The sequence below is a fragment of the Meleagris gallopavo genome, chromosome 1 (genome assembly GCF_905368555.1).
Source record: "Meleagris gallopavo chromosome 1, MGAL_WU_HG_1.1, whole genome shotgun sequence".
In the NCBI taxonomy this organism is placed as follows: Eukaryota; Metazoa; Chordata; class Aves; order Galliformes; family Phasianidae; genus Meleagris; species Meleagris gallopavo.
Window position 1 is genome coordinate 150,667,687 of NC_139404.1, and position 9,477 is coordinate 150,677,163.

The 9,477-nt window shown below is 44.5% G+C and overlaps 1 protein-coding gene across 7 annotated transcripts in view; it reads right to left on the reverse strand.

Annotated features, from left to right (window-relative positions):
• Positions 1 to 8,779, reverse strand: part of NDFIP2 (Nedd4 family interacting protein 2) — a 47,533-nt gene extending 38,754 nt beyond the window's left edge. For 2 of the 7 annotated variants that reach the window (XM_085215652.1, XM_085215647.1), the window contains exons 1-3: positions 8,621 to 8,685; positions 5,473 to 5,542; positions 3,995 to 4,778 (exon numbers count right to left, since the gene is read on the reverse strand). In XM_085215652.1, the coding sequence (XP_085071778.1) occupies positions 3,995 to 4,195 (201 nt within the window). In that variant the 5' untranslated portion in view covers positions 4,196 to 4,778; positions 5,473 to 5,542; positions 8,621 to 8,685. Of the gene's footprint in view, positions 1 to 3,994; positions 4,779 to 5,472; positions 5,543 to 8,620 lie in introns of those variants that run through there. The other 5 variants (XM_085215651.1, XM_085215648.1, XM_085215650.1 and 2 more) reach the window with 4 other exon arrangements.
• Positions 8,780 to 9,477: the final 698 nt, after the last annotated feature.

Below are 9,477 nucleotides of genomic sequence, written 5' to 3' on the forward strand. Positions count from 1 at the left end.
TAACTGGTCGCCAGCTGTACTTAGCTCCATTAACCACTACTCATTGGGCACAGCCCTCTAGCCAGTTCCTCATCCAAAGAAATGAATATACCTGTCTAGGTCACGGGAAGCCAGTTTCCCCAGGAGAATACTGTGAGAGACCGTGTCAAAGGCTTTGCTGAAGTCTAGGCAGACTATATCAACAGTCTTTCCCTCGTCTACCAGTCTGGTCACCCAGTTGTAGAAGGAGATGAGGTTGGTCAAGCACAATCTGCCTGCATGATCCCGTGCTGGCTGGGCCTGATCCCCTGGACACCACGCACCTGCCATGTGATCTCACCCAAGATGATTTGCTCCATAACTCTCCCTAGTACTGAGGTCAGGCTCACAGGCCTGTAGTTCCCCAGATCCTCCTTACAGTCCTTCTTGTAGATGGGAGTCACATCAGCAAGCCTCCAATCCTTTGGGACCTCTCCAAATAACCAGGAGCGCTGGTAGATGGCCAAGAGCCATGTTGTCATATGTTCCTTTTCCTGTCAACACTGTCATTAGGAAGAATGTTTCAAAAATAGCATAGAATTAGGCATTCCTAAGTACTTCATCTCCCATCCAAAAGAGGGCTGCTAACATAAATTTGGTTAGGGCAATCCCAGGTATATATACAAACTGGGGGGGAGATCTCCTTGAGAGCAGCCCTGCGGAGGAGGACTTGGAGGTCCTGGTGGACAAGAAGCTGGACTTAAGCCAGCAGTGTGTGCTTGCAGCCTGGATGGCCACCTGCGTTCTGGGCTGCATTAACAAAGGGTGGCCAGCAGGGAGAGGGAGGTGATTGTCCCCCTCTACTTGGCTCTTGTGAGGCCTCATCTGCAGTAACACATTCAGGCCTGGGGCCCCCAGTACGGGAAAGATATGGAGCTCTTGAAGCAGGTCCAGAGGAGGGCTGCTAAGATGATCAGAGGGCTGGAGCACCTCTCCTATGAGGAAAGGTTGAGGGAACTGGACTTGTTTAGCTTGGAGATGAGAAGGCTCTGGGGAGACCTCCCTGCAGCCTTCCAGAACTTGAAGGGAGCATATAAACAAGAAGGGGAACAGCTGTTTACAAAGGTCGATAGTGACAGGACAAGTGGGAATGGTTTTAAACTGAGAGGCTTAGATTAGATATTCGGAGGAAGTTTTTCCACAGGTGGTGGATGATGCACTGGAACAGGTTGCCCAAGGAGGTTGTGGATGCCCCATCCCTGGAGGCATTCAAGGCCAGGCTGGATGTGGCTCTGGGCAGCCTGGTCTGGTGGTTGGCAACCCAGCACATAGCAGGGAGGTTGAAACTCGATGATCATTGTGGTCCTTTTCAACCCAGGCCATTCTATGATATGATTCTGTATTACCACAGCACTTTTTAAGTACAAGGTTTCTGAAGCTCTCCTTATGTAGTTTCTACCTCATTTTTCAGACAAGCTGACAGAGGACTTAAAGTTCCTCATTTTTAATATAGCATGATCAGAGCAGACATGATTGGTTGCTTTACTGCTATCTTCCACTGAGAACCCTGTTATTTGAAAGCATTTTGTTCCTGTTACTGAACTTCTGCCTTTTAAAGGAATTACAAGACATTTACACAATGTGGCCTGAAGCTTTACTCTTACATTTCACAGTTTTGTGTCACTGCTCAGAGCAGGTACATCTTTCTTTCATGAAACCTAAGAAAAACCCCAGATTCACAAGATAGGCTCATCCAAGCCAACAGCTTGCTACCACCAGAAAGGACAATGCTGTTCCCACTTTTCCTCCTTCTATTTCCCTTGTGCAGACACAACCTTAAATTCAGGCCTAAAAAGCCTTTTGGAAACAAGCATAAGTAGAGTAACCCAGGTACGTTTTTTTATCATTTTTTACTACTCAGCTTTTTTTTTTTCTTTTTTTTTTTTTTTTCAATGTACTAACACTCGTGTCCTACATAAGTCATCTGTTCTAAACACAGGGCTGATAAAAACCACCTTACTTCCCCTGGCCTCCCTGCCAAAGAGATGGGGACAGCCCACATGCCACAGTCTGCACCCACAAAGCAGCAGCAAGCTTCTGTGTCTGCAACGGCTCCTACTGGGTCATTGAAACAGCATCTCTCCCTGTGAAACAGACGTAGGGTTTGGTATTACATCTGCCACCCTCCCAAAAACATATCAGGGCAACAAACCAAGTTAGATCACCCTGCTTAAAATTTACCAAGGGCCAGAAAAGATTGTACCTCAATATTGTATCTCAGCTCCTTAACGAGGGAGGAGCTAGCTTAGGGAGGACTTGAACATTATTTCTTTGTTTCTTATGAAACACAAACATGTTCAAAAACCTAACTGGAAAAATAAAAGTGAATTTTCTTTTTAAATGTTCACTGCATCATTGCTGCATTGGAAAACACACTAACATTTGCAAATTTTCATCTTCATTTGTAGCAAGATTATTTACAAAAATAGTATAAGTGTTCATAAAAGCATTAAGACAACTTCAAGAAAGAAACACTATGCTCCACTTATTAGACGATTTTGTCACAAGAAAAAAATGTTATAGAAAAATTCAAAATTTATTTTTTCCAGTTTAATAATAAACAAGATGCAAGGACAGCCTATTCTTATAAAAACACAATCCACCTCATTTCATAAGATATGTTTTAGCCCTCCTAAACTTCAAGTACAAAATGCACTGAAAGGACTTTATCATCAATGGATAAGAAGTCTGTATACTAAAACTATCAGCTTAACCATCATAGGCAAGCAACAGTAAAACTTATCACTTAATACATCTTTACTCAATATTCTTCAGTACCATAAACCAAGTCTCCTAAATGTAGCATCTTATCTTCCATTCACCATCAGATATGTGGAAAGCAACAGAATTTCCCTCACATAAGCTAGCTCAGTCTGTTCTATAATACCAACTAGGTAAGAGTTTTCCAAAGAGAATAAATACTACATAAAATATACTATCTCTAGGATAAAGTTCTTAAATCAAAGACAAAGAATAATCAATATTTGTGTCATGGTTTTATGATTTTTAGTTATCAGTATTCCACATCATAACATCATGTAATGCACTGGGGATTTGACGGCTGATGCTCAAGTTCTGGGTGCCTGTCCGGAGGAGAAGAAGAACTACATTTCCCCAGGGGACTTTGCAGTCAGCGAGGAGATATAACTCCTGGCAAGGTCACCTGATGTTCTCCGCCTGCGCTTCTCCATCGACTCAACTGGACTGCACTTCTCACCTCAGAGTTGTGGTGAGGCCTATCCACCTTTCAAACACACTCTCTCTCTCTCTCATTATATTCTGCTGATATTATATTTAGTAAATTAGTTTGTTTCACCTCAGATCGTTGCCACTGTTTTCAATTATTTTGGGGTCCCCTGTTTCCCTTTTCCAGAGGCGCGGATCCGCAGATCCCTCTGCCCCGCTTGTCACGGAACTGGGCCGAACCAGCCCATAAACTGTTGACAATTTGGTTTTATTTATTTGCCAACCACTGCTTGGCTTAGTCTTATGACAAGAAAAGAAAATTTTCTTTGTGCACATTTCCTGTATAGGTTGACTTTCATGCCTGAGGTTTAAAGACTTGACTTTAACTAAGGATAAACCAGCTAACACCGTAAGAGAAAAGAATCAGTAACAGTGGATTTAAGATTTACAGGGTTTACATACCAAGTTTTTGGTAGTGGAGAGGTACAGGGGTGCTCTCTCTGAGAAGAGACTGGGAGCTGCCCCCCCCATTTCAGACTTAGTCAGCTGCAAAAGGGAAGTGTCATTGGCCAAAGCTGAGACACAAGCAACAATAACACTGTGCCTCCAAGACAGCAGATTTATGAAAGGATAAAAAACGCTGCACAGCAAATGTGAAAAAGAAGAACACATAGAGAAACCATCACACAGACAGCCAGGTCAGTGCAGAGAGAAGGTAGAAGATGCTCCAAGCATTCCCTACAGCCCAGGAGAGGCTCATTGTAGAGCAGGCTGTCCCCCTGCAACTCACGGGCACCACACAGAGCAGATCTCCACATGCAGTCATGGAGGACCCCCTGGGCAGCAGTGGATGAGACCTGAAGGAGGCACAGCCCATGCTGAGCCCATTCAGGAGCTGGTTCAGAGAGAAGCCACAATGGGGTAGGAAGGCTAGGGAAGCTGCTGCCCATGGGGACCCATGCTGCAACAGTTCCTGAAGGATAGACTTCATAGTTCCTGAAGGATAGACTTCATAGTTCCTGAAGGATAGACTTCATAGTTCCTGAAGGATAGACTTCATAGTTCCTGAAGGATAGACTTCATAGTTCCTGAAGGATAGACTTCATAGTTCCTGAAGGATAGACTTCATAGTTCCTGAAGGATAGACTTCATAGTTCCTGAAGGATAGACTTCATAGTTCCTGAAGGATAGACTTCATAGTTCCTGAAGGATAGACTTCATAGTTCCTGAAGGATAGACTTCATAGTTCCTGAAGGATAGACTTCATAGTTCCTGAAGGATAGACTTCATAGTTCCTGAAGGATAGACTTCATAGTTCCTGAAGGATAGACTTCATAGTTCCTGAAGGATAGACTTCATAGTATGGAGCCGTGTTGGAGCTGCAACCTGAGGGAAGCCTGTGCAGGATCAGTTTGGGAAGGACGGCATCTTCACCACACTGAAGCATGAGCAAAGCAAGAAGAGGAAGGAGCAGCAGAGAAGTTCCTAGAAACTGTCTGCAAGCCCCATTCACTGTCCTGCTGTGCCACTCAGGGTTGAGAGAGAAGGTAGAAGAACCAAAACTGAAGTTGAGCCTGAGAAGAATGGATGGGGAAAGTATGTGCTTTTAGTTTGATTTCTCACTACTACTCTTTCTACTCTTATTCCTTAACAGTAAATTTGTCTTCCCCAGGTCAGGTCTGTTTTGCCTGTAATGGTAATTGCTGAACCATCTCCCTCTCCTTACATTGGCCCATGAGGTTTCTCATCTTATTTTCTTGCTGAGAAAGGGGAGTGAAAGAGCAGCACGGCTAGCAACTGGCTGCCAGCCAAGGTCAACCCACCACACAAGAGATGCAGAACATTAAACATTAGCTAAGACAATTGCAAAGCTATTCACATCATGTATCACTATACAGGCAAATTAATTAGAATAAATTGTTTATGGTATGAACTTTGATCTCTTCATCCTGTTTCTAAAAAACACAACTTTACAATCATAAGATTGCCATCTCTGCAAAAAAAAAAAAAAAAAAAAGCAAAAAACCAGTGTCTTTAACCCTTGCAGTGCTGTACAGTACAATAGCAGGCTGTGGTTTTGGAAGCCTTGGCCCCCCCATAAGTCAAAGATTGATGGCTATCTGATTCCAGAACAACCCAAAAAGGACTTAGGACAAGTTTATTATATTTCTTAAACATTTCAGCATACAAATTCTTTAGCTTACAATGGGATTTATGCACCTAAAATCACTGACATGCATTTGAAGTCCTCCCTCATGACTCATTTACCTGGAAAATCCTTTCACAGGAAAAGGCCATCCCAAGCTTTAGTACTTAGTTGCTCGCTCATTTTTACACACTGCAGGAAAAAAAAAAAAACACATTTCTTTTGCTTTGCTTGAGTATGGATTCACAAAGCAGCATTCGCATCACTTTTTCTGCAAACAAGCTGCAGTAGGAGCAGACATCTCAAACACCAAGATAGCAATGCACAAAATAAGGCCAGATGACAAAGAACAAGTAGGTAAAAAGAATCACAATGATCACTCAGTGAATAAATTTCATTATGATTTCCCAGTGCTGATGCCTCAGTCCCTCTGTTCAACAAGGAGCAGAATAGAGAAAGAAAGAGAAAAAGAAAACAAGAAAGGAAAACAGCTGAAAATGTAAAAAAAAAAAAAAATTTAAAATTTAAGACATTTATTGAAGGAATTGTAGTATGTAAGTAAGAGAAAGGAAAAAAAAAAAAGCATAGTAAAGCAAGAAAACCAAGATTGGCTAATTTATATCTGATGTCATATTCCTGCAGGGAGACATGACAAATTCTTACCCATCAATTAGTTGTCTTTTTGCCCTATGAAGAAAGGACAAAAAGGAGGGGGCAGAAAGCCATACAAGTCACACACGCCTGCGGCAGATAGTTACGTAATGCTGATTTACTGACTGCTCTGAGTTTACAACACTTCACTACAATTCCAAATAGCAGCTTTCTCACAGTTGCAGAGTTGGAACGTTTTTAAACTGTTGTTTTTTTTTGTTTGTTTGTTTTTTGTTTGTTTTTGTTTTTCAATGTAACACAGAAGGAAAAGAAAGAATAAGAATTTAGCACTGGTATTTTGATGTAAATCAGTGAAGATAAACCAAAGGCTAACTGTGTATGAAACAAAACGTCTGATCATAAAGTCTTAAGAGCGGCTTATGGTCTAAAGCTTAAAATTAAAGCACCCACCATTCTTTAAGTCTTTCAGTTTAATGTATTTAGAGAAAGCACCAGCAGAAAGAGGCAGCAGTAATACAGATCCTTTAACTTCACTGAAGTCTTACTGTCACTGACACAAACAGAGATGTAAACCCGGTAATTCTGTTTTGATTTAGTAGAGAACTTGTACTAAATAGAGCAAAGAAAGATTAGTTAGAAGCAAAGGCGGATTGGCAAAAATGGGGGTGGGACGATGAAGTGCATGGAGTGCTTATTTTTCATGAAGCAAAACAAATGAAGATATACAATGAATACATCAGAACTGATCAGTTTTCAAAAGCTTAACACTAGAGAACAGTATGCCTACAAAAATAATGCAGTATTAGCCACATTAAGTCATATTCCACCTCAGTATTTTGTCCTTAAAGATGAGTACACAGCCATAAAATCTACAGTAATACGTTGCCTACTACCTATCACAGATGTTACATAAGGAAATATCTCCTAACAAAAACACAAGCTGGAATAAACAGGTGCTGATTAAATACATTTGCTGCTGCTCAGATCCTACCATTCTCTGACTCAACACAGTAAATAAATAGCATTACCAAAATCTCAATGTCTGGCAGTCAGATACACTGAAGAGAAGATAAAACAGCGTGGTCTTAAAGGATAGTAAGGTATTTTAAACCGTGAAATACACTAGAGATTTAAAACTGCAGTTACATTATGACTTACAATAAACTCAATGGAACTTAAGAGTGTTGTCACCATGAAGGCTTCAGAGAACACTTCCATAACGAAATACAGTGACATAAACTGACCACAAAGTTTATTGCACATGGAAAACCAAATGGGCCAACTAACATTAGGATCAGCCCTTTTGGAAGGCCACACCAGGAAGCATTTATCCAACCCTGGGCACCAGCACCATGGCTGGAAGTTCCAATCAAATATAACAAAAATATTAAGAGGCAAGTTATCTCTTTGCATCATTCTCCTGTGCTTTTTTCTACTCCTTTGAGTAAAAGAACTACAATTTCTAAGGCGTTTTAAAACAGACCCAGGTTATTTCAGGCCTCAGGGAGGACGTGGCATTTGAAGGCTTTTAAGAAATGGCTCTGCCAGCGTTTTCATTCTCCTTTTCAAAGAGCAAGGAATGACTCCAGGACTTCTGCTGACTCTAAATTACAGTCATGTGGCATAGGAAGAAGCATGCTGGAAAGCATGGACTCGGAAAGCACTTCGGGACCCACTGGTGCTCTGAAGGCGTGCATTGCCCCTCTGAGGTCACAGGCCGCTGTGTTTGCCAGCTGTATGACAATCACAATGTATCGTCACACAAGGACAGAAGCCACACACAGTCCTTAGGACTCCCAATGGAAATACTCTGAATCCACACAAGGGATTTCCCATTATAATTCTCAGCATTAGAGCCTAGAAACAATGTGATAAATACTGACTTACGTTACATAAAAAGTAACACGAGTTTATGGCCTGGAAACCAAAAGCAACATCGATGTCCAGAGAAATAGGTAAATCAGACCCAGACACACAGAGAGTTGCAAAACACAGTAGGATATAATTACTTCTGTTTTCTCCGTTCAAGGTGCCAAAAACAGCATTATAGCCAGGATTTAGGCACAAGTCTGTATCAAAAATCTGAACCACAGCTAATAACACAAGTTTCAGGGTTCTGTAACATACCCTCAGCAAAGCCACGAAGTACAGGAACCGAAGGACCAAAAATAAACTACTAAGCAAATTAACTGTAACCCCATCACTTCAAAAGCCTTCACGTCCCAGATCGAACGCGCTTTAGGACGAACGAAGGAGGACACAGGACTGCAGGCTGACCGCGGTAAGCCTCGGTTCCCGTGTGCCTGCGCACACGGACCGCCGGATCCCCGCGCACCTCGCGGCCCATCCCCACGAGCCGCTCTCGAAGCGGAGGGCTGTAACGCGCCGCCCGGCTCCCCGCGCCCCGCCAGATCCCCGTGGCAACCCCCGGCCTTCCCGCACGTAATGCGCCGTGCGAAGGACAGACGGTATCCGCAGCCCCTCCGGGCGACCCGAGGACGAGGCCCCGCCGGAAGGAGGGGAGGTGGCGGGCGACGGCGGCTTTCCGCCCAGACGGGCCGTGCTGGCCGCCCCCGAGGGCCTTAGCCACGCACCGCCGGCAAAACGGGGAAAAAAAAAACAACGGTCGGAGAGCACCACGCGAGCCCCGGCGCTTACCACTTGGTAGCGGCTGGCGGGCTGATGGTGCTCCATCCCTGCCGCCGCCGAAGCTCCGCCGCTCGCCCTTCCCCCACCCGCTCCGCCGGAGCCGCCGCTGCCTCCGCCTCGGCCCTTCCCCTCGCGGCGGAGCCTCCTCCGCTCCGCTCCGCTCCGCCCCCGCCCCGGTGGGGCCGCGCAGCCCCGCCCCATCCCGCCCGCCTCCGTGACGCGCTGTCCCCACACCCCAGAGCCCGGCGGGCGCGCATGCGAGGTGAATCGATGTCGAACTCCTATGCATCAGTGATGTCTGCGTGCTGCTGAGGGCACAGCTTCTCGTTGCAATGGTGGGGATATTTTTGCAGTCGTGGGGCACAACCCATTTGGGGTGAGGTCTCAAGACAAAGCTGTACACCACTGCAGAGGCTGCAAGGAGCTTTAAGTCATAGAATCATAGAATAGAATCGTTAAGGCTGGAAAAGACCAGTAAGATCATCTAGTCCAACCATCAGCCCATCACCACCATGCTCACTATGTCCCCCAGTGCCACATCTACATGTTTCTTGTACACCTCCAGGAATGGTGAGTCCACCACCTCCCTGAGCAACCCATTCCCACGCCTGACCACTCTTCCAGAGAAGTTTTTCCTATATCCAACCTAAATCTCCTCAGGTGCAACTTGAGGCTATTCCCCCTTGTCCTATCACTGGTTATGTGGGAGGAGAGGCCAACCCCAACATTGCCACAGCCTCCTTTCAGGGAATTGTAGGGAGAGATAAGGTCACCTGAGCCACTTCTTCTCCATACTGAACAATGCCAGCTCCCTCAGCTGTTCCCCATAAGACCTGTGATCCAGACCCCTCACCAGCTTTGTTGCC